General features: G+C 42.4%; 1 protein-coding gene across 5 annotated transcripts in view; it reads left to right on the top strand.

The window, feature by feature from the left end:
* The window catches only part of nav3 (neuron navigator 3), a 170,399-nt gene that overhangs the window by 124,043 nt on the left and 21,048 nt on the right, over positions 1-25,308 (top strand). For 2 of the 5 annotated variants that reach the window (XM_088003261.1, XM_088003262.1), the window contains exons 13-28: positions 1,079-1,202; positions 3,310-3,619; positions 4,649-5,393; positions 6,555-6,980; positions 7,548-7,589; positions 11,060-11,217; positions 12,628-12,825; positions 12,956-13,008; positions 13,558-13,581; positions 15,348-15,371; positions 15,544-15,621; positions 18,694-18,777; positions 19,601-19,712; positions 20,946-21,070; positions 23,913-23,936; positions 24,281-24,447. In XM_088003261.1, coding sequence (XP_087859387.1) covers positions 1,079-1,202; positions 3,310-3,619; positions 4,649-5,393; positions 6,555-6,980; positions 7,548-7,589; positions 11,060-11,217; positions 12,628-12,825; positions 12,956-13,008; positions 13,558-13,581; positions 15,348-15,371; positions 15,544-15,621; positions 18,694-18,777; positions 19,601-19,712; positions 20,946-21,070; positions 23,913-23,936; positions 24,281-24,447 — 2,694 coding nt within the window. Of the gene's footprint in view, positions 1-1,078; positions 1,203-3,309; positions 3,620-4,648; positions 5,394-6,554; positions 6,981-7,547; positions 7,590-11,059; positions 11,218-12,627; positions 12,826-12,955; positions 13,009-13,557; positions 13,582-15,347; positions 15,372-15,543; positions 15,622-18,693; positions 18,778-19,600; positions 19,713-20,945; positions 21,071-23,912; positions 23,937-24,280; positions 24,448-24,633; positions 24,721-25,308 lie in introns of all 5 variants that reach the window. The other 3 variants (XM_088003265.1, XM_088003263.1, XM_088003264.1) reach the window with 3 other exon arrangements.

Here is a 25,308-nt window from a genome sequence, read left to right as displayed (position 1 = left end):
GTGGTTCTTGGTGCAGCGCCACCACATTCAAGGAGGGAACAAGGTTGAGTTGGTTTGACACAACAGCAGTGGAAATGGAACAAATGTTGCAGTTTTGGTCCTCAATTGAACCGAGTTTATTGGACTATTATGTGTGAAAACACCCTCACATTTTGAATGGTGTGAACAATAATGAACATCACCCAACTACGTGAGCGCGTGTCAACAGTTTGACTTCCGCACGTCCTCGATGGGGCCTTAAACGTCTCGTCTTGTCCAGGGTAACGGATATATTGAGTTGGGGTCTCGTGTTGTAGCGCAGGTGTTTTCCTCTTTGTTATTTTTATGTTGGGTTTTTTAGCTGTAGAAGCTACAAGTGTTGGATCAGATTTATCAGGCATAGAGTGGGAGGTCTTTTACAATCACAAGCAGGAGCACAAAGTCAAAGCCAGATGCAGATGAGACTTGACAGGTTGGCATGGAAACCCAGTCGTCTCTACAAAGACTCTTTTTTTTTTTTTTTTTTGCATGTCTTAGCAGCTCCGTTTGTCATTGTGTGTGCAGAAATGTGTGAGTGAGAGGACAAAATAAGCCCAGAAAACCCGGTGAACTTTTCCTCTGGGCTTGTTTACCGAATCCGATGGCAGAAAATCTGGTTGGAGCTTAAAGAACCATATTGTGAGAGTTTTAACGGCAAAAAATAAAGTAGTGCAGTAATGATCCACTTGTTTGATCCATCTGCTTCTCATTTAAGAGCCTTTGTTTGTTTGCCTTCCAAATGAGATAAATCATAACAATAATATGAATCTGCTTAGTCAGGCACAAACGATGAATCAGTTAGCCTGTTTTAACCCTAAAGAAAACAGAGCTCAGCTGTTTTATGTGGATGAGAGACGTTTATCTACTAATCTTCACTGCATTCAAAGTAGAGTTTAGTTACGGTATAGGCAGATGGCTTTGGATTCTGGATGCTTGTAAAGCAGAATTCACTCATATGTGAAGCAGCTCGGATATTTTTGCTGTTCAGCTCGCAGAGAAAAAAGTGAATATTTAATCTCGGTCAATCTGTTTCTCCTTTTGGTTTTTTCTTCTGCTGCAGTTGGGACGACAGCAGCTCGGTGAGCAGCGGCCTCAGCGACACCTTGGACAACTTCAGCACCGACGACCTGAACACGCCAGCGTACTCCGCCACAAGCTCGTCACGCAAAAGCAAGGGAGCACAGGTGGGCCGCGCAGTGGATTCTGACCAGCAGCACGCCGATGTTTCTGTGTGGCAGAAATTCGAAAGGAGGACACTGATGGGCACAGAGAGATAGAGCTCCAATACCTGTCAGAAGCATTTCCATCCATTGATCCGTTTCACATCAATGGATGCCTTACTCACTTCAGTGTACCGTATTTTCCGCACTATAAGGCGCACCTAAAAACCTTCAACTTCCTCAAAAGCCGACAGTGCGCCTTATAATCCGGTGCGCCTTATATATGGACCGATATTGAGCCACAACAGGTCTAGTATCTACGGTAAGCAGCCGCCGACTTCATTTTCGCCCGTAGAAGAAGAAGAAGCGCGCGGTGCATGCTGGGATAGTTGTCAGAATGCTGGTTTGTTAATAAAGTTTGACTGACCTATCTACCTACCGACGGTCTATAATCAGGTCGTCTGCAGGTCATTTAGCACCACGTTCTCCACGAACATGCTGTGCGCGAACAGAGAAGGGTGACCATCATCCGGCCACGCCCCGGCCCAGTCGCGGAAGGCTCTCCTCGCCGACCGGAGTCGGACTGTTTTGTTGACATTCCATTTAGTGGAGCTCCATCTAGTGGATGCATAACGTAACTCCAGCCTCTACTGTAATGTCTATTTTATGCGCCTTATAATGCGGTGCGCCTTATATATGAAAAAAGTTTTAAAATAGGCCATTCATTGAAGGTGCGCCTTATAATCCAGTGCGCCTTATAGTGCGGAAAATACGGTACTTAATAATGGGATTTAATGTAATGGATCAATGCGCATTCATCTATTCATGGATTCTTTTCTTTTATTCTTGCCAAAAATTTACCTATTTTCAAATTTTTCCGTAGATCGCATCAAAAAACATTAAAAAGAAAATACGTCTTTGGAAGCTAGCATATCTTCATGCTATGTTACTTTTTATGCTATTGGCTGATGTTTGCAAAGCAGCCAATCCTGAAGCGCCATTCATTTTCCTTGGTGTTAATTGGCTGCACAGTGGAGATTAGCATCTGTGTTTGTGCTGAGATGGTTTCCATTGTGCATTTTCATGCATATTAAGGTATATTTGGTGGTTGAACTATTAAAATAAGCATTTATGAGCATTTTTGAGGAAATCTCAGGTATTTGTGGATGTTAGCTGTTTGCGGTAGGGTGTGGTCCCTAACCCATGTGATTACAGCACAGCAGGGACAACCTAAACTGATCCTGTTTCGGTAGACAGTAATTCAATTTGTAGGTTTACTCTTGCTCCAATGCACTGGATATTATTCATAGGTGTCAGAGTAAAGAGGGCTGGATGTACTGTAGATGCATGCCAGACTTTTTTTAAATGTATTTGTCCAAAACCCTGATAAAGCTCAGGAGGTTTTGCATATGCTTATGTTTTCATGTAAAAAATAAAACTGCCTCGTCTAACATCTTTATTTGGCCTGAAGCGAAGGCCAACCAGAACGTCAGCTCTGAAATCACAGCTGACGGTGGGAGCAGTAAGAGCAGCATTCAGCTCTCCTCTGAGGGGCCTTTGCTTTATTCTGCCAAGTATCCTTGGCTCCTCATGAAATACTCAACAGACTGTCCTCTTAAGAGACTCTGGCGTTGCTAGGGAGACTGACCATCTGTTAAGGTAGGGCTGCTTGTCACTGTGTGTTTGTGTGGGAGCGTTTGTAAACGTCCCAAAACTGGAGATCTGTACATTGGAGATTCCAAAGATAGCTGCGACTTCACACTCTCTCTCACACACACACACACACACACACACACACACACACACACACACACACACACACACACACACACACACACACACACACACACACCCCGCTGCTTGAGCGGGCAATTGCCCATCCTTCCGGTGACTCATAACGCGTGTTTGAATGTGCTTAGTAGTTATTTCAAAAAGAATCAGGTTGATGATTTAGCTTGTATTCCCAAGCTGTAAGCTGATTTCAATAAATCCTCCAGTGAATAGACAACTTTTACAGGCACTTTCTACGTGCGGCTGAGAACGTCTTTTTCCAGTTGTGTTATCTCATAGAAACATCGACTAATCAGTGCTTTCTTTAATCCCAACAACCCCTGCAATCCCCCCTCCGCAGTCCCAGAAAGGAAGCAGGTCCAAGCATGCCGAGCCGGAGGTGAGCAGCAGTTGGGTTGGAGCCGAAGACCTGAAAAAAGTAGAGGAGGAGCTGGACGCGAGCATGGACCCCAACGGCAGCCCCTCCCGGTGGAAGCCTTCCCCGTCCGCCTGTTCCCCCCAAACCCAGGGTCAGTATGAGGACACGGGTCAGAAGGCAGCCGGGCTAGTCCAGATGTCCCAGACGGGCTCGTGGAGGAGGGGCATGACGGCCCAGGTGGGGATTACCCCACCCAGGTCCAAGGGGACCTCCGCTTCGCTCAAAACACCAGGTGGGAGAGGCAACCTTGACTGGATTAAAAGAAACACTGTGCATAGTAAAATAAATTCTTATTGTTTGGCTGCCTTCTTCCTTGAACATTTTCACAATTTACAACCCTAAAACTCAAAGCATTATATCAAAACTTTATTTGATTACAGAGTAGTACATGTACTTTCAGACTGAGCAGGAAAGCATTGATCAGAGAGGCAGCCAAGAGGTCCAAGGTACCTCTGGAGGAACGGCAGAGATCTACTGCTCAGGTGTAAGAACCTGTTGATCGGATGTTGGTGGTACACTCTACAAAGCTGGTCTTAAAGGGGCAGTATTATGTAAAATCGACATTTTAGAGCTTTACGTCATGTATAATGTTATTCCCTTATTTTACCTGGAATGTTGCCTTGATTATTTCATGCATGTTTGAGAAATCATCTAATCTCCCACAGTAACCATTCAGCTGTGCAAAGCGATTTCCTTCAAGGACGAAGCTCTTTCTCGTATCTGCAGTTTCCAAGCTTCCTCTTTACAGAGCATCCACCTCCAGCCCTCTTCTGTGACTCCTCCACTCAGCTCCTTAAGACTAGCCAGTATCAATTAGCAAACAGCTGCGCTCATTATACAACGCTGGTAAAAACATTGTTGGAGTTAATAGAGGAGACATGTTGTGTTGACTTCCTGAAAGTCAGAAAAGAGCAGGTATTTCTTAAAGAGACAGAGGCCCAATTTCTAGGAGTTAATTTTCTTAGTCAAACAAGTCAAACAATTGCTTCATTGTAGTATAAAATGACCCTATGTGCCATAATATTGTCTCTTAGTGTTGTTTTGGTAGGTTTCCACCAGCTATAAAATGAGGACAGCAAGTGTAGTATACAGTTTGAAGGGTTATTGTCTTGATCAATCTCATAAAATTCCAATAAAAGTCCTTTGAAATTCATGTCTAGGTATAAATTTAACTGCAGGATGCTATCAGATAGCATATCCTGCCATCTGATAAAAAGATGGCAGGATGCTAAATCTGTGGTTTTTATTGTCTGTTTTGCAGGTAAAACAGATGATGCCAAGGCCTCAGAAAAGGGCAAAGTACCCTCCAAAAGCTCTGCTGGGATACAGCGCTCACCGTCAGATGCTGGGAGAAGTAGCGGGGATGAAGGCAAGAAGCCTCCCTCTGGAATTGCTCGCCCCCCTGCCACCAGTTCCTTTGGATACAAGAAGATCCCTGGCCCTGCTGGCACGCTAATTACCTCAAGTGGTGCAGCCCTCACCAGTGGCTCAGCCACACTGGGCAAGGCCCCCAAATCGTCGGCTGCCCTCGGTAAAGGCACGAGCATCGGCGGCGTCCGTAAAACCAGCCTGGACGGCTCGCAGCCCCAGGACGACGGCATTCTCCTCAGCTGCAGTGGCTCCAAGGTCACCCTGCAGTACCGCTCCCTCCCCAGACCCGCCAAATCCTCCAGCGGGGCGGGGGCGGCAGCGGCGGCAGTGGCTGGGCGCTGCGGACACCGCTCCAGCTCCAGCAGCACCGAATCAAACGTCAGCAGCAAGTCGGCGATCGGGGCAGCAACACAAGCGGGTGCCAAACGGAGGGAGGGAAAGGTGGTCTCAGACCGCTCCAGTCCCATCACTGTCAACCAGACGGATAAAGAGAAAGTCGGGGTGTCGGACCAGGACCCGGCAGCAGGGCTGTCCACCTCTCCCAAATCCAGCCCCACCTCCAGCTCAGCGGGCCAGTCAGGCCTCAGGCAGCCGGGGTCCAAATACCCAGACATCGCTTCGCCTACCTTCCGCAGGTCAGACCTAGAATACTTCTCTTCTGCTCTCATCTGTCTTGGTCCCTTGTTTTCTTGTTGGGTTTTGCGTGAATCAACCATTTCACCGCATAGTTTCTTTTAATTAGGTTTCTGAAAAACTTTCATAGTATGGTAGGTGTTCAGGAACAGGCTCAGGTCTCTTCCAGAGTTCATCAGGTTCATTCAGAACATCAGTCTGAGCTTCAGTGTGGTTTTTCTTGAGTGATGCAGTGCTCAGATTTTTTTTCCTGTTCCCAAGACTCTGAGAGGACAGCTGACACATGACTGCTCCCCCATGGCTTAAATATCCTCTGACATCTCTATCAATTTTTATCAGGGTGCACAGAATAAATATAAACCAGTAAGCTAAGGGATGTTGCTACATAGACTGCCCCCTACTGTCGATGATAAGCAACTGCAGCTAAAGCTTTGTTCAGTTTTGATTAAATTCCACCAAATCCTGTTCAGAAGTCTAGATCAGAGATCAAGTTAACAGGACGTTTCTTGACACCCAGTCTTTGTTTTCAAGCTGTAGCTTAGTGCGCGTTTGGAAACAGTCTTGCCATACCAGCTGGTTCCATCTGCATGTCTACAAGCTTCTTTTTCCTCAACAGAGAAGTATCTTTGTGTTTTTTAGTAAATATTGCTATGACTGAAGGGTAGAAGGAGTGAAGGTCCTAACAGATGTTTTCATATGGTTGATATGGCTACAGTTGCAGCAGGTGATGAATGTGTTTAGAAGGGTTTTGTCTGTGGGAAGATGCCATAAAGCTCCTTTGTTGTTACATATACAGTGCCTTGCATAAATAAGTATTCACACCCTATGAACATTTTTATGCTTTGTAGAAAAAGTGTTTTTTTTATGTCAACACAAGGTAGTGCACAGTGGTAGGCACATTTCGGCTAAAGTGCCATTAGCTAATTTTTCATTTAGAACTTTTGCTAACTTTGAAAATGTTTTGCACACTTAGCCTCCCCTAAGTCATTTTTCCAAATAAATACTGAAGCGCTACTTAACTTGGCTGTTTAACTTGTAAATTTTCAGCTGTATTAAGTTTTGTAAAAGTCCAGTATTGTTCCAGTATGGAGCTTGCAATCGCCCATTTGAGCACTTCTAAATGACTGCACCCACCTCTCTACCCCATCCTCCCCCCACCCTAGATTGTTTGGCACCAAAGCCAGCAGCAAGGCCAGCTCTCCGGGCACGCCCGACTCTGGCAAGTGCCCGTCAATACTGGGCAGCCCCCACGGCACGCTGGCCAGGCAGGCCAGCCTGGACTCGCCTTCTTCTGGCACGGGGAGCCTGGGCAGCGCCGGTGGCCTGAGCGGTGGCAGCAGCCCGCTGTACGGTAAAACCCCCGACCTGTGTACCGACTCGCTGGCCTCCAGCCCAGCCTCTGGCCTCTCCCTGCCCTCCAACGCTCGCCCCTGGCCTGCCTGTAGCTCGTCAGCCGGCAGCAAGGACACGCTGAGCTGCCAGAGTATGACCAGTCTGCACACCAGCTCCGAGTCCATTGACATGCCACTGGGCCATCACGGGCCTAAGGTTACGCGAACCGGCAGTATCAAGTCCACCCTGTCTGAGGGGTGAGTAAGAAGAGAATACGATTGGGACGAATCGTATTCATTGTTTCATTTGACAACTGAGACAAAAAGTGTAGCCTTGTTACCTTAGGATCTAAGAATAAGAAGATAGATTGAATCACAGTGAGTAATACCAGTGATAAACATGAACTCATCCAGTACGAAATACATTTTTCTGCTCTGGTTTTGCAAAAGTAACAAAAACACAACAAGTCCAAACAACGGCAGAAAAAAGTCACTATAAATTCAGATCATTTCAGACATGCTCATAAGAAGTCTGTATCAGTGTATTCATTGTTTTGTCCACACGCAGTGCATGGAGTACAACACAGAACGTAGTCTCGCGGCATACTTTTTTATAGTCCCTCACTAGTACAGCTTAATGTCTCGAAAATGAAACAATCAACTTCAAACACAGTGTTTGTGTGTCTTTAGTTGTTGTAGTTCTGCGTAGATGCATAATGTCCTGATGTTCTTTCCGTTCTGTCTGTCTCTGTGTGAATGTTCGGCTTCATGAAATACAAATGATTTGAGTGTTCATCTGATTGGCCCGTTCCTCTGTTTCAACAGCATGCCCCTTGACAGAAACACGCTCCCCAAAAAGGGACTGAGGTACAGCACATCTGCATCTGTAGTTATCTCTGTTGTCTGTTTGCACTCGCATGGATCACCAGCGCATGTTCAAATGTTGTTCACACCACAGCCCTAAGCAGATATTTCCAATAGGTATTGATGTAAAGATTCAAAAAGATGGATGACTGCATGATTTAGCACATTTACATTAAATATACAGTCACCTCAACATTTACTGTGCCCCTGACTGACTGTGTCAAAACTCGTACTTTAGATTTATTTTTTTTTCAGTCACTTGATTTTGGAAAATAAAAAATAAAATCCAACCTTCAATTTAGTGAAGGAAAAACAATCCAGTTTTTTAAAATTATCAGCACCAGACTTTGGCGCCCAATCCATTCACGTCACTCTAACTTGTCTTTCCATCTGCCATTACATCCTGCTGTCACTTTTGAACAATACACCAAGGTAGGGACAGACCCCCCAACCTGTAGGTGTCAGTCAACCTTTTTCTGGTTGAGGTCAGGCTTAGAGGAGGTAGTCGCTTCACATTCAGCTGCTCCACTGGAGCTGAAAAAAATAACAATGAGATCCTACCAAACTAGAAACCATCCTCTCCATAATCATGCCTTACGCTCCTGTCCGAGGATTGGGAAAAAAAAACTTTGGGAAAGTAAACCTTTCCAGATCCACAAAACCCATGTAGTCTGGAAACCAAACTCTCATACACTCCTCAGCAATTCAGCAAGGAAGATCTACCTCTGCTTCTTCAGATTCAGAGGTCCAATGATCAGTTCAAGCCTCCGTTCCAACACTCTGCAGCACAATTTTTGGGGTAATTTTGTCATTTAAGGTTGAGCTTGGAATGAACTTAAATTTAGGCTAAACAAAACCATTGAAAATCAAGGTAGATCATCTCTGACGACAGTTTTCAGTATTCACTTTTTAACTACAATAAATGGTAAACGGACTGAACTTATGTCGCACGTTTTCAATCATTTTGACCACTGAAAGCGCCTTACACTGGAGTGACATTCATCCACACGCACGCACATTTATACACCGATACGCAGATCGGTAGGCAACTTGGGTTGAAGTGCCTTGCCCAGAGGCGCATCGACATGCAACAGGAGGAAGCTGGATCTAGCTTGTCACAATGTCACAATGTTAGATGTTGCATTTAACACCACCTGCTAGTGAGAGTCTGACAGTGAAAACGTTCTCCTGAACCATAAAATTTCTTACGGATCCGCTTTGTACCACTCAGTTGAAATGAGGCATTGCATCTTTCCTCTTATGGCATAAACTCTCTAGTTTAACAAGCCTGGATCTTCTATGCACTCTGTCCTTCAGTTCACCCCAAAGGTTTTCAGTAGGATTTCTGAGAGCAGACTGATAGAATGGTAAGCCAAGGGAGAAAATTATAGTTTTTTTTTGTTTTGTTTTGTTTTGTTTTTTTTTCATTTAGCCTGAAACGAAGAAATAACTCAGATTTGTAGCTGTTCAAACTTGCCTCTGTATTTTAAGGGAATCCTTCGGAGCAGAGAAATGGCCTGGTTTCAAACTATTTGGTTGTGTAGACTGCCTTTGGTGCATTTGCTATTTTAAAGCTTGAATGCATCTGCTGTCATGCAACTCTTTGTGCCTGTTTGATATGCTGCTCAGCGTGGACAGTGGTGACTTTTTGCAAAAGCTCCCTCTAAGCTCAGATGACTGTTCACATTTCAGGAACGATCTGCTATACCCCAATTTTTTTGGTTATTGGCTATGGAAACTCAGGTTTCTTTCTACACTAATATTCAGGAAATAAGCACAGAGGTCCTGTTGATGACGATTTTGTTGGGAGAAAGTCAAACAGCTTGTATACCTCAGTCTGCTATAACGTCAGTGACGAAAAATCCAACGTCACACTAGCAAGTAGAGTGTTATTCGCCCATTGCTGGTTGAAATAAAAAGGATGTACAGGGCAGTGATGAAAGCCGGGGTCAGATGTGGCAAGTCTGGTAATGCTGTTAAGAAGGAAGGAGTGCAAACTCAATTATAATTCCCAGAGGATTAAATATGGCCGATTGTCATGTGTGAGATAAGAAGGCTTTCTGTTGAGCTGGAGATGGGGAGAGAAGAGTTGAATGGTAGCGAGTGTTTGTGTGTGTGTGTTTCATTCATTAGCATGCAAAAGCTTGGACAACTGCAGTTCGTTTTCCTGTAAATCGTTAAATGATTGAAGGATGAACTGATGTAGCAACTGTTCAGCCAATACAGTGCTCCGAAAACTAAACTCAACACTTCGAACCATTTTAAAGTCTACTTGGTTTTGTAGCACAGTTGTTTATGGTGATTTTTGAGGAACCTCAACTAATGCAAATTTGAGTAGTCATTTATATTTTCCAACCCTAGCCATTTTTGTGCATTAAGATTGCACAAAAATCATGTTTTAGTATCTAACTCGGGTACAAAAGCCATGGTTTGGTGCTTGTCTCACTTTGAAGTCCCAACTGAAACAAAACTAAGGTTAGTGCGACTGTCCTTGTCTTAGTTTTAAAGTCCCAGGTTGATATCATGGTTTGGCCCCAACCTGGAACTTAGAATCTCCAGTTCATCCTCACCTCAGTTTTGAAGCCTCTATTCCACATCATGGTGTGACCCTTACCTTGGTCTAAGTCTTGACCAAGGTAAGGGTCAAGACTTACCTTGGTAAATCTTGACCCTTACCTGCTCAAAAGTCCTGCTCAAAAGACTTCAAAAGACTTTTGAGGTCTTTTGAGCAGGACTTCAAAAGAGCAGGACTTTTGAATTTCTGCTCTCCATTCGTTTCCATCACGGTTTTATCCGTTCCTCAGTGTTAAATTCCTGTTTGGTCCTAATCCGAGGTTTGGAGTTCCTGTTTGGTGTCATGGATTCAACCTTGGACTTGAAGTCACAATTTGTTCTTGAGTCAGTTTTCAAACTAAAACTTTGGCAAGTTTAAGTTGGTCAGTGTTTTACATTGTCCATTACTAAAGATAAATTACTTTTTCAAGCAGAAATGCTCTGTCAGATTAGCATGTAGTGTAGAGGATTAGGACAATTATAGGGCAGCTGTAATTTGGTAGCAATTGGTAGCAGTGTGCATTGACAAGTTGGGGATATGGTTGAGCGAAGGGACACGTTTACCCCAACCCATTGCCTGCCTGATACTATAAAGACTCCTGAGTTATTTGTTATGGTTATGGCTAAGTGTGAATGGTATTGAAGGATTGTTTGAATGCTACAGGCAGCTTTGGTCACACACATTCATATTTATATGAATGTTTTTTAAACCGTCATACACATCTGGTGACTGACGGAAAGATTCAAATATTCAGATTTTTATTTCTTTTTTGCATGTTGCTGATTGCATAGTGGTGCATGTTTATTTACCCTCTGCTCTTGTGCATTCGCTGTGTACCTTCGCTGCTGCAGAAATAACCTGCTTAAACTTCTGAAAATGTCCTCCTGTCTCAAGTTCATAGTGGTTTCGTGGCTTTCAGGTACCCGCCGTCATCTCGGCAGACGTCCCACGAAGAAGGAAAGGAGTGGTTGAGGTCACATTCGACCGGGGGCCTGCAGGACACGGGCAGCCAGTCCCCGCTTTCTCCTCCCGGAGCGGCTTGCATCAACACTGGAAAATATCACTACTCCAACCTCTGTTAGTCTTTAAAAATCTCCTAATTTTATTATATTATAGTCCATGAAAATCCCAATTTCATTTGTGTTTTTCACTATTAATTTTAATGCAGGCAAAATATGAAAAATGCTTTATTTTGTGTTTTTGCAATGTTTCATGAATTTCAAACTGCATTTTAAAAAGGTCCAAGTTTAGTCTAAAATCATCCAGTTAAGATTTGGTGTCTCTAAGTAGTTAATATTTCAAACTAGAGATAATCAAATGCAGTCGGGATTCATTAAAAACTGAAAAAGGCTCTTTAGTTCAGCACTTATGGGAAGCTTCAAGGCACAAGACAACTTTTCCATTGTTAGCAGCTCGTGGTTGTACTCACAGCGCCTTAAAAAATATCAGGTCACTAAATAAAATCATTACCTAATTTGCATAACTCACCATGTGCGTCCAATTGTAACAGATGTTAGAGAGAAGAATGGGGTGACAATAAAAAGGTAAAAAAAAATACCATACCATATCTAGCTTTTTTTTATATATCTTAACCATCTGGTCTACTTAGGAGAAACAACTAAAACATGCCATCTGCTGCTTGTTGAAAATAATAATGCATGTTTTCACATCAGAGTCTTCAAAAGTCATCAATCACTATGTTCCCATCCAATGGTCATGTAAATGTTGAGCAAACTTTAAAAATTTAGCAAAAATGAAGATGTGAATTTGGCATGTTTCCAATCAACTGGCTTGGAGTGAATCAACCAGGCTACGCAAAACCTGATGACATCAGAGGTTGAAGTTATGCGTTTGTGTAAAAAAAAAAAAAAAAAAGCAGGTAAATGTTTATGTCAGAATTTAATCGACAAACGCATCGACACGTGTTTCCATCTTTCCTTTGGTGCTTTGACACTTTTTTGAGAAAGTCAAAAACCTAAGCTAACTTAAGTGAGTGTAAAGATCTATCTTGCGAAATTGAGGAAATTATTTTGAATGTTAATGTTTCCATCAACCTTTTCTAATGCGATACATCCAGGTGAAAATTTCACCCCCCCAAATTTTTTTGATGGAAACACTTCTGAGAACAAAAAAGTCCAGAGGGTTTGCCCTACCTTGACAATAATACTCCACCAGAAGTCACACGTTGCTTTGCAAAACGATATTTGCAAAAACAAGATCATGTACTGAAAAAAAGTTTCTTTGAACCAACTTTTAAAAATAACTAATTTGTTTCTCTGTTTATTACATTTGCTCAAGCTATAATTCTCAATTTCAGAATTATTCAAATCAGAATTAATATCTTGAACAAAACTAATAAAATTAGCTGTGACAAATTTGAGTAACTTTTTAAAAAGTTAGTTGAAAGAAAAAATTTTTTTGGTGTGATAGCATATATTAATAAAGTGACTCTTACCACTATATTGTCTGCATGTCATTTCTGCGCAGTAAGCCCAACCAACATCAACCAGTACAACCTGCCGCCAGGCAACAGCGGCAGCATGAGCCGCTCCAACAGCATCCCCGCTCAGGACTCGTTTGACCTGTACGGAGAGGGCCACCCACTAGGGGGCAGTGCGACCTCCCTGGAGGACCGACCCCGGGCCATCAGTCGCTCCGGTTCCTTCAGAGACAGCACTGATGAAGGTAAGACGGTGCTGAACTATGAACCTGGAATATGAACCATGAGAATAGAAAGAAATATGTTTGAGGTTAAAATAGTTGGGGGTTTTTTAAATGTCATCTGAGTTGTCCCCACCGTGTTTCTGTCTCACAGTCCACGGCTCGTCCTTGTCTCTGGTCTCCAGCACATCCTCACTTTACTCTGCGGTAAGTCGCTCAATAGGGTTTAAGAAATCAAATAAAACACAATATGCTCCCTATAACATTCTGTTTTTTTTAAAAAGTGAAATGAAAGTCATCTAAAACTATATCTCTTTCCTCTTCAGGTCAATTTTGTATGTTTCTATTGAGGTTATATTGGAAATGTCTAAAGCAGCCTTAAATAACAAGAATACTGTTAGCTTCTCTAGTAGCGCAGGCTGTGACTCTGACGCCACAATCATGGAGACAGCAGATTAGTCTTTGGGAGCAGAACTGATGTCCGTACACTTCTGTCTCATTACTGCAGCTTTCAAGTCGCTAACGTCTTTGTGCTCGTCAAACGAATCGCTTCGTTTCCTAATAAACAAAAAATAATTCTCATTTGGTTTTCTGGTGGATTTTTATCATTTTGTCAGTGATAGTGTCTTTTAGACCTTTTAAGTTAAGTAAGATTATCTCCCATGTTTGCTATTTAATCTTTTTCTGATTCGTCACATCAGAGGGAAATAGCATCAGAGGAAATGGTTCTAACTGGAGTTTGCTTGTCTCTTACAGACTGAGGAAAAAGCCCACTCTGAGGTAAAACTGAGGGACAGAACAAGCATGTCTCTGTCTGCATGCTGCCTTCCTGCCCTGTAGCACTAAACTTTGGTTACAATTACTTGTGCTGCGTCGCATTTGTCATCAGAAGTTCAAATGTCTAATCTCCAAATTGGAGAACTCCATTGGTACAACTTCTGGTAGGAAGACTGTTGCAGCGGAGTCACTGGCTTGGATTGCTGTACAACAGATAGCCTAGCCACTGAGCAGAACAGTCAATAAAACCTGATGGGTTTCAAACTTGCAACTGAAACGTTACGATTTGGCGCGACATCAACCCGACGGCTGAGGTCCAGCTTCTGGTTTCAAGTGCAAGAAAGTCTCTGCCCACCAACAGATTTCTTCAGCTTTTTGCAACATTGAAACCCTTTGTGTTAACATGAGACGGAGAGTAAACCCAAGTAAATATTTCATGTAGTTTTTAAAATATTTATTTCATTAAAGGGAAAAAAAAAAAAGCTGTCTAAGCCAATGAAAATCTGTTAAGGGCGAATACTTTTCTTATTGCACTGTAAGTTGTTGCTGCTTTGTTTGACTCGGTTTGTTTTCGCCTAGTGTTTGTCCAGCCCAGCATGTTCCTCCCCCGTCTTTGGATCTCCTCTGGCTGTTTCCTTGTGTTTGAGCGTCTTGCATGTTCTGCTGTGCAGAGTTTCCTCTCCGATATAGTCCAACAAGGACATAAATCGCTGACATTTGTCTCTCATAGCATTGGGCAGAACCAGCACCAAAATTTGAGCTATGGCTGTGTTTGGTTTAACGACAAAACAGTTTAACTCTATGTTGCATTGCTTTTCATGATCTTTCGGTGATTTGGTTTTCAAATGTAAACAATATTTTTCTTTTATTACAAAAACTAACACATGCATCTACTGCACCTTGATTTAATCTAATTTAGCTTCTTTTTCTCTTTTTTGTCTCGAGTTTGTATGTCTTTTAGTTGTCGTTTTATTCATGTGTTTTAGCTCAAGTTTGGTTCAAACGCTCTCTGAGATGAAGGGAGTTTAATGGATCACTGAGAATTCAATACAAGTGACACACTTGTGATATTTCTTCTGAAATTAAAAAAAAATCTAATTTTCTATTAAATTACATTTTGATGAGTAAATATCCTTATTTCCACTAATAACTAGCCGAAACTCACAGCGCCTTCAAGAGCATTCATATCTTTTGAGGCTTCTACAAACACGTTGATTCTCCACATTTTTCACACAAAACCCTGGTAACACACACCGAAGTGTGTGGTTGTGTCTAAAATGTGGGTGAAAAACAAAACAAGAGTTATCAATGCTTTTGCAAGGCAATCCAATTACTGTGGATGACATTTCCAATGCAGATGTAAAATAAATCTGATTTTGGTTTGATATTTAATAGTTTTCTTATTTCTTCTTTTTCAGATATTTACATTATTCTGTACACTCTTACATAGAGTAAGACCATTTTTTCTCATTGTCTGTTACGAAACCAGACGCGTTTCACGTCGGACAGTGAGAATAAAAAGGCATGTCTTTTTGTTCGTGTATGTAAATATCTGGTTGGAACCAACTGTGTGATCCTTGTTAGGAATATTCTCAGGCATTTGCAGGTTGTTGAACCAGGTTTTCAGTCCATGCCTCTTGCTTTGCCACTCATTGCTAACCTCTAACTGGGTGTGGTATGTTATTTGTTGTCCGTCTGGACCACCCCAGTTCTGTTTGACGTCAGCATGCAACATAGTGTTAATTTTGACTCTTTTCTTTTCAATCAAGGGCCAAACAGTCCAAAATTCCACGGTAATCCCCCCTCACTTTATGTTTCTTTACACTTCACTCCAATGTTTTTGACACACGTTACTGTGTAACTGCACTTTTCTTTCCTCATTGATGCTCATCAGCATGATTACCAAAAAGTTTGAAGTCTGTCTACATGGCGCACATTCACGTCTGCTCTCTCCCTCGAAACCAGCAAATCAGAAAGCTGCGGCGGGAGCTGGATGCTTCTCAGGAGAAGGTGGCAACCCTCACGTCTCAACTGGCTGCCAACGTGAGTTTTTCTTTCAAAGGATTCCATTGAACAGCCGGCTCATTTCCATAATGGCCTCCTTTTGGAGAGCAGTTTGTTTCAGCTGTGGAGGAAATAAAAATCTGCTTTCTTGCTTTCAGCAGAAAGCAAGACCCATCCGTATTTTGTTCTCAGATGGGATATTTGCTTGTTGTGATCAAGCTGTGCGTATTGTCTCTTTGCATTTGTCTTACTCAGGCATTTTTTGTTTTTGCCAAAACAGAAATCAGAGGCAAATGAGTGAAAATAGGAGCAGAGAACAACAGTTTGTAGGTGAAATAGTGATAGGAAACTCTCCAAATGCCTAACAAAGTCTTCCTGCTGCTAGATTGACAGTCTCAAGCATCGGAACGTGCGTCATTCTCCTGCAGTGCTAAGTGCTTGTTCAAGTGTGGAAGTAGACTTTGTCTCTTCTTGCAGTCTGATGCTTTGACCATAAAATAATGCAAAAGCAGTGCTGGCAACTGAACAGTGGAGAAACCTGAAGGACAAAAGAAGATCCATGTAGGTGATTTACAGAACTTTGCTCTGCATTGATAAACTGTAGTTTTGCCTTTTGATTTAATGGAAAACGTTTTTACCAATGTCCTTTGTGGGACAAGAAGAATCTTGTCAAAGAGGACAAGATTCTCCTTTTCCCCTTTGTGGTGCTTTAAGAGTAGAGTTGATTGGCTTTTCAAAATTATGTCTACCAATTTGAGACATTTATTGGTGGCATTGCGACGCTCTTGAAGAGGGTATCTCATTCATTTCACATCACAACATTCAGGAGAAGTTTATCTCATTGGTGGCTTTAGAGAAGAGTGCTTCTTTTTTGGAGACAGGTTAACATCCTGTAGTTGTGCATCTCCTTAGTTTAGTGATTTAACACTCTAGATTAGGTCAGTTGGTCTTTGGGACAAATTTGAGTTATGCGTCTCTTTATTGGAGACATTATAATATCTTTCAGTTGTACGACTCCTTTGAAGGCATCTTCAAACTCTTGAGGCGTTTACTTGCTCACTATTGATTTTGGAACAACTTTGAGAAGAGTGTTCCTTTATTAGAGACATTATAACATCCTTTAGTTGTACATCTCAGTTTAGGGATCTTAACTCTCTTTAGGAGGGTTAAGATCCTCAAGAGTGTTCTGTAGCTTGTTCCAAGGTTGTGGCATTGAAACAACCATGAGAAGTGCCTCTCTTTATTTTAGACATTTGAGATGTTCTCTTCATTGGAGACATCAGACAGCCCTGAAAGGGAAGACTTCTGGCTATGTAGTTATTTTATTTTGAGTGACATTAACTTTCTACCTCTGACCTCAAGAAGTTTGGAAAAAGAAAAAAACTACATGCAGCTCCAGTGGGCTCAAGTCCAAAGCGTAGGGCAGCTTGTTCTTCTCTTGGATGTGAGGCCGATCATCACCTCCCTTGTCTGAGGGGGTGAGGAGTCAGCTCACAGGTGGAGTTGGAAGAAGATGCAGAGTTAGTGGGAGGGGTACGGGGAGTTGGCATTTCTAAAGGTCACCACCGCTACAAATTCAGCCCTGGAAACTGAGTGGAATTGGCATTGTTGGGTGTTCCTCTCTGTGTTTTATTTTTGGACTCGCAGTTCCTCACAGCTACTGAGGGAATTCTTCTTTCTGCAGACAGTTTTACCCAGACTCAAGGCAGAATGATAAAAAGAATGAATGTGTGTGAATTTGTGTGATTCTGACATTCTTTTGATTTGTCTGGGCACGCTGCCCATCTTCCTGTGACACACCAGGCCTGACAGGTGTCTCAGGGTGTCTGGCTGAGGACGACAGGAAGAGCAGGCGTCACATACGTACAGCCACACACAGACGAGTACACACAAGCAAAAATCACAGCAGAGCAAACATCACTATTGTAGACAGAAGTCTTTATCAGACAGGCATTCATAAACACAGAGCCACAATTTTTAAGGCAAGACCAATTCCAGAGCGGCGCGGTCCTAAACGGACAGATTCAGCAGGACAGATGGTACGATTTCCTGAACCTGCTGCCATCCTTCATCGTGTTGCTGCTACATCCCCAGGTGACGGATTGAGTCACGGAGAAAAGCCCTTCTCTGATGTGTGTGCCACACATTTTACTCTGCAGTAGTCCAGAGAGATACAGAGCATGAAGAAATCCACGAGCATTAATTTGATCTGGTGAGATGTAACGTGTCCTCCTGGACGTCTTAGACTTTGTTCCTACTTTAAAAGTCCCAGCACCAGGTTTTAAGCTGTTAAGGAAAACAAAACTCTCCTAGTTAAGTTCTCAGTTGCCTTCATCAACAATCGGTACTAATGGCTCTTTTAAACACACAAGTTATGTTTACTTCTTGCCTAACTTTCAGAATAGAAATGAATTTATGGATAAACACTTGGTGTCTTTGAATGGTTCTGGTATCGAGACGCAGTTCTTATCAGAATAATCGTTGTTTTCATATTCTCTCTTACACCCTTCCACATTTTCTCAAATTAGAACTGTAAATAATGTGTTAAACGAATGTGATAAACTGCAAAAAAAAACTGCATCAGATTGAATAATTGGGAAAATATGAGTTTAATCATTTTACAAAATATAGTGAATATTTTGGAGAACTGCTTTTTGACATTAGCACACAGTCATTTTTTTTTTTTTTGCCCATTCCTTTTAGCAAAATATCTCAAACTCAGTCAGTTTTGCCACCGATTCTCAATTGGGTTCAGATCTGGACTTTGACTTGGCCATCCTGGCACATGATCAGACTGTAAAACGGTTCCAGTGAAGCCGTGGCTTTGTCTTGTAATGTTGTAATTGGCCAACGTCTGAAAGCAAATGGTTTCATAAGATGCTAATTTTAAAAATTCAAAAACCGAAAACATTTTCCATCTACTTCCCAAGTAGGCACAAATCTGTGTTATCTTGTCACATCGACTCCCAACAAAATACAGTGAAGTCAATTATATATAAAAAAAAAAAACTGACTTTTTTGTGCTAAACATGTCTTATTCAGTGAAACCCAGTTATTCTGAAAATGAAATCAGAGCATCATCCTAAGGCAGATGTCTCTGTGTGTGTGCAGGCTCACCTGGTGGCCGCCTTCGAGAAGAGCCTCAGCAACATGACCTGCCGCCTGCAGAGCCTCACCATGACCGCCGAACAAAAAGTACGAGAAGTTACGCCTCACTCAACAACAGACTAAAGGAAACTGCATTCAAAGGAAGAGAAATAATTAGGAAAAGCAAGCTGTGCCATTTCATTAAACTCTTTCTGGAAAGGTAGAACACGGTGGAGGATTACTGGATTATTTCTGTTATCTTCAAAATTTGGGTGCTGTCAAAGTCTTGAGTCTTGCTAATGTCGTAGTTCCCCATTATCCCAAGATTTGCCTCACTTAAGACAAAGTTCGACATAGCTTGAACTGTCTGTCCTTCAAAAGAGCTCAACAAGAGTTTCCCATTGATCACTGCATCAGCATCAGTATCTTTAGCTCAGAGGGCTGACAGGACCTGGTAGCTTTTTAATCCTCTAGGCGCTAAAGCAGACTAGAGGGAGGCCTTTGTCAGACAACACGGTTCTAACTTTTAATTAAAGCAGCCGCCCTATCTGCAGCTCTCAGTGGGCTGTGGTGGAGGGAAAAAAAGGAGGTTCCCTCTCCTCTGTGAAGTCAGCTCAACAAAGAGTGCAGCCTTTTTTCCCTTCCTCAGAGCAGGGGGCGCTGGCTCCGACCTCCAATGGGAAAACTTTTCCTCCTCCCTTTCTGCTTTATTAAAACCATTGTCAAAGCCAAACTTGGAGTACTTGTTCACATCAAAGCAGCTTGTGTGTCGATTCCAAAAAAAAAAACTTCCAAAGTGCTCTAGTCTGAGCACATTTTGTTGCTATATGTGTTTTCTTCCAGGCTACAAAGATCCCATCCTCTCTTAAGTAGTGTTTCTGTGATGCTAAAAAGAGAACTTCCTGTTCTCGTCCTCGTTTTGCCTCTGCAGGAGTCCGAGTTGGCCGAGTTGAGAGAAACCATAGAGATGCTGAAGACCCAGAACACCGACGCTCAAACGGCAATCCAGGTGGCGCTCAACGGCCCGGACCACCTACACAAAGGTAGCGAAACCAGCAGGGTGTGCTCCCTAAACTACCACTATAGCTGAGGTGTTTGTGCTCCATTGATCTTTTTTTTACACTGCGATTCCTTTACTGCAGTTGGCTTGTTTTCTCAAATGTTTCAGATCATCACACAAATGTACATTCTAGACAAAGATAACCAGAGCTGATACAAAAAGCAGTTTTGAAATGATGGCTCCTCTCTGAAGCTTTGGGACTCCAGAGAACCACAGTAGGAGTCATTAGGCTCAGTGGGGAAAGCATAGCTTCCCGTTATGGACTCATCCAATAGGACAACATCTAAAACTCAGGATTCATGAGTCAAAAATAAGAAACAGACTCGGCTAAAATGGCATCTGTGTTTGAGTTCCAAGACCAAAACATCTAACCAAAAAGAAACCCAAAGTTTTATGTTTGCCAAAAATCTAAATGATCCCCAAAACTTTTAGAAAAACACTATTGGGTGATGAGACAAATGTGGATCATTCTGGAAGGTGTGTGTCCTGTTCCGTATGCTGTGAAGCCAACTTCAGGAACAGGAAGGCTCGCCATGGATTCTGTTTTCTAGCAGAAACCCCTTAAAGGGGCGGTATTGTGTAAAAATCAACTTTTCCAAGCTTTTCGTCATGTTATAACATCATCAAAAACATACCTGGAGTGTTGCTTTGAGAAATATGCATGAATCTCCTGAGGCAACCATTAGGCTGTGCAAAACGCTTGAGGGAACCAAGTGCCGCCTTCCAGAGCGAAGCTTCTGGGCTTTTTAAAACAAATGAAGATAACAAATGAAATTACACTATCTGGCTGGAAGACATGGTACTGCCCCTTTAAGGAGAATGCTCAGCCATTAGTGTGCGACCGAAAGACTAAACTTTCATGACTTGTGCAACCAGACATTGATCCACAAGCAAACAAAAGGAAGACTTTAGAATGGAAAAGATGAAATAATTTCAATACCTAATTTTTGTCTAATTGTAATAACAAATTTGACTTGAAACATTTAAATGTAGCCAAAAAAAAAAACTAAAATGGAAGTGACCTGTGACCTTCTCCAGACATGAAAGCCTCAGTCAGCGGTGGCAGTGACTGGCTGAGGCCGTCTCAGTTCACCAGCCTCAGTGTAGCGTTACAAAGTCTTACGGAGGCAAAAGCCCCACACCAACCGTCACGTTTTCAGCCGCTCTCCAGCTTAGTGTTTTTCGCACTGAGGATTGCTTTGTCTGTCTCCTTCAGACCTTCGGATTAGGCGGCAGCACTCGTCGGAAAGCATGTCCAGCATCAACAGCGCTGCCAGTCACGCCAGCATGGGCAGCTTGGGCAAGGACGCAGAGGATAAAAAGAAGAAGAAGAAGAGCTGGGTAAGTGGAAAGAAGAAGAAGCAGCGAGAAATTAGCATGAGAATTACACAGGCCAGGGGATAAAGAAAGCTTCCACCTCTGTAAGTGAAGTCACAGGAAGAACCGAGTGTTCCCAGGGATTCAGTAGCTCATGGAATCAACTCAGTTTCTATATGATTTTTTTAAGTCTCACATAATTATGCAGACACATTTGCCCACTCTTCACAGGATTAAAGGAGTTCATTATTGCTGGCATCTGTATAAAGCTGCTGCCTTTGCGTTTCCATCAGGTTGATCTCTGGACTTTGACATGGCCATCCCAAAACCTTGATTCTTTTCCTTTTCAGTCCTCTTGTTCCAGGATTACTCCTGGGTTTGGGGTCACTGTCCCACTTTGGCTCAAACTTCACCTGTCAGACCGTCGGTCTCACATCTGACTCCTGAGTTTGTCTTATGCCGAGGAATTTCTGATCGACTCAATGTATGGAACCCACTCAGGCCCTGTGGGTCCAAAGCAAGCCCACATCATCACACCTCCACCACCCTGCTTTTGTTTTCCACGATTGGATAATCTATCTTGCTGTAAAATGATGGAATTGAAGAGGTTTACCCTTCCCAGTCTGATGGAGAGCAACAACTGCTTCTTGTGGTTCATTGTAGTGTTTCTCTCTTGGCATTGTGCCTATGCACACTGGTAGAACTACATAAATCCTATAAGGAGCAACAGGAGTGTGATAAGTTTTTCCCAGACCATATTGACACACACACAGATCTAATTTCTTTAATGACTGCAGCTGTACAGTGAAGTCTGCAAAACCACTGAAATCTTGTTACACTCTTTGAACTAAAGATGTAAACAAAAATGTGTTTTAAGTGGAAAATGTTTCAACTCACCAAAAATCGCCTTTTTCATAATTTTGTCATTGTTCAGTGCCATTTAAAGATACAGTATTTTATTAATGTCTCATTAACATTCAGATTAAAAGTCTGACTGAGCACTTCCTCAATGTTGCACAGCACAAATGTTTTACTGCTATAGACATCGGGAGCCTTAATTCTTTTCCTACTGTAAAGTCATTGAGATTTCTGGAGTGACCGACTCTTGAAAAAAGCTCTTTTGTTTTTTATAATTTCTCTTTTTTGCTGTTCATGTCGGTATTTGTGCATCTGCTTTGTGATCACATCACTGAAGTGCCTTCAACATTTACCGCTCTACATGTCTCCCTGTTGCTCTCACCTTTGACTTTTCATTATCAAGCAACTGAATTCAAGACTGCCAACAAATCCAGTCAGAAATCCTGAGCAGAATTCAAAACCTTCCTTCATTCTTTCTGGTTTTGCTTCTTGCTGTTCTGCAGCAGCTCACCTGTCTTTATTTGCTGCAGCTCCCCCGAGTCAGTCGACATATTAGAAGTTCTGTCTCGACCTCTGTTGCAGAAAATAGTACTGGAGGAAAATAAATGGTTCCCCATAAAATGAAAGCTAGCAGCCATAAAGGTCACCAGCTCGATCCAATCCTGCTACTGCAGCAAAAATTGCTCAAATTATTGGTGGTTCAAACAGAAAGGTGCCAGAATACACAGCACTGCTAACCGCTAGTCAGCAATGCTAGCTAAAAAGTTAATTGCGCTAACCCTAAAACACTAATCATAAACATTGCACTAATGCTGAGGCGCTATACCAACATGGTATTTAGCTGAAGCTAATGCTAAAGCACTATAAATTAAACTATGTTTACATGTTTTTCAACATAGTATATCGCCCTCAGCAGGGTCAAATTTGTCATTGCACACCTACCTATATGGTTCAGGAAGTGATTCTTGGGAAAATTCTTCTAACTTTTTTTTTGCTTTTGCTAAATTTGACCACATTAGGGTTTCCATCAGAAAGCATACAGGACATCAGCAGATTTTAAGCTGTTCACTGATGCATTGAGGGTAAAGAATAAATGTCCTGGGTGGAAACCATGGGAAGAGGAAACGGAAAAAAGAGCGTGTATGTCAACGTCTAGCTATTTAACTATGTAACGGTTGATAACCAAAACTTAAGCACAGATGTTGAATTTTATTCAACTGAAAGTTTACAAAACAACCAAGTAAATTAGAAATTTTCAATGTATCTAGAAAACTTTACTTAGGAGAATCTAAGTGTTATACGTTTCCAATGGAATAAAAATCAGCTCTGCTATCAGCAGAACGGACGATAGATGCATTTTGTGTACAAGACAATTCATATTGTTCACAGAAAACCCAAGAGTAAGAGTTTAAAATCACAGACATGAATTTAACAAACTATAACTAACTAAATGCAAGGAAAGGATCACTGACTAATTCAATTTAAGAAAAAGTTGATAAAATACTTTTAGCTGTCTCAACTTCTTCCCAGTTGAGAAGAAGTGTTTTCAGCCTGGATTTAAACATTGTCAGAATGGAGGCCCGTCTCACTTCTTCAGAGAGACGGTTTCAGATTTTAGGAGTATAACACTGAAATGTTTTGTCCGGTTGCTGTAGCTGTTTGAACATGGATGTGTCCTCCAGACCACCTATCCATCCATCCATTGTCTGAACCCGCTTATCCTTGCAGGGCTGCTATTCCCACACTCCAAATAAAACAGGTTCCAGACGGATTTTGCAGAAATGTCTCCCGTTCGGACACAGTTAACTTTCCCAGTCAAATAAACTGCTGTCATTGTTCATCCCTCTTCCAGCTGTAGTGACTGTACTTTCTCTGCCATGCTTTGTAGAACACAGCCACTCTCAGCTGTTACTCTGAGTGAATACAGTCTGCTGTAGATGGGTGTGTATTGAGCATGTGTGTGTGTGCGTTTGCGTGCCTTAACGTTGGGTGTGTTCTGCATCTTCAGGTGGCTGATTCCATCCCAGCTCAGGTCAGTGGTTTCCAGAGTGTCTTCCATTTCAGTTTTCCACTAGTCCTGTCCTAATCACCGCCCCTCCTTCATCCATACTCCTTTATGTATTTCTTTGGAACATTGGCATGGATACAGCAACCCTCCTCCCCCTTTTCTACCCTGTTTGTTTGTTCATCTCGATTGCCTGACACCCCCCAGCCCCTTACCTCATTCTCATTTCTACTTACAGCCTCGCTTTTCTGCCTCTTTGCCTAAAACAGACCGCGGTCATTGCTTGGAAACGAGTGACGCCCTGATCTGACGCGATGCAGCGGAAACGCCGTCAGGAACTAATGCACGCTCTCTTGTTTTGTGCTTTGCAGCTGCGCAGCTCTTTCAAGCAGGCGTTCAGCAAGAAGAAAAGCAAGTCGCAGTCGGCCCACGACGAGATGGAGGAGATGACCGACTCGGTGCCCTCCTCGCCCAAGCTGCAGCACGACAACAGGCAGGGCAGCATTGCCACGCTGCGCTCCTCCCCCTCCACCACAGAGTGAGTCCGCCACGCACGCCGACACCGAAACACACAGTCGCCTCTTTAATTCCTTTTTCTCCTTTGAGTTAATTTCATTTTCCTTTGTTTCTTTAAACTAAAATCGTCACCACCCTCTCCCCTCCAAACATTTTTTCTCTCTCTCTCTCTCCACATTTTTCTGAAATGTTTCTCAACCTGCCGTAGCAAGTGCATTTGCGACAGCAAGTCCTCCCCAATATGGATGCCAAAGAAAAAGCATAACGGTCATGTGGTCTACAAACACAGATCTCGGTAACAGGCCTGCTCCCCGGGAGTGTGTGTGCACTGGATTGTGTTGGTGTGACTTTTCTCTTTTCGTGTTCAGCACCTTTAAATCCTGATGAGGAACTCAAACGTTATCCACTGAGACCATTCACACCCCATGCACTTCTTCTCCCAATTTCTTTGACGTTACAAACGAAAGATTGACGGAGCTACACAAAGAAGGGCATAACCAAAAAATTAAACGGAGTTTAGACATGATTTTCCAACTTTGATTTATTCTCTCAGTTCAATTGGGAGTATAACAGCAAATGTAAAATAAATAATGCAAAAACCGAAACAGACTAAAACAATAAGTTGACTACGTTGGTCAAACATGTAAAAATAAACTGCAGCAAACTTTCTTTCAAATAGTTCACCAAGTGCAGTTAATAATTCCAAACATAATGTGAACTAAAGAATAAAGAATGACGTCGCTCAGAGCACAAATTATAGAATTAGGATGAATAGCTCAGCCTTTTCGGGTCAGGCACATTGTCACCGATACCCGATCTAGAATTTTTTTCAATATCGACACCGATACAGATATTAGTATCGGATCACTTGAGCTGTTTTTAT

Source organism: Poecilia mexicana, unplaced genomic scaffold (assembly GCF_051168715.1).
Source record: "Poecilia mexicana isolate PSO_F unplaced genomic scaffold, ASM5116871v1 scaffold_23, whole genome shotgun sequence".
NCBI lineage: Eukaryota > Metazoa > Chordata > Actinopteri > Cyprinodontiformes > Poeciliidae > Poecilia > Poecilia mexicana.
Note: the sequence above shows the minus strand (reverse complement) of the source record. Positions and strands in the feature narration are given on the sequence as shown.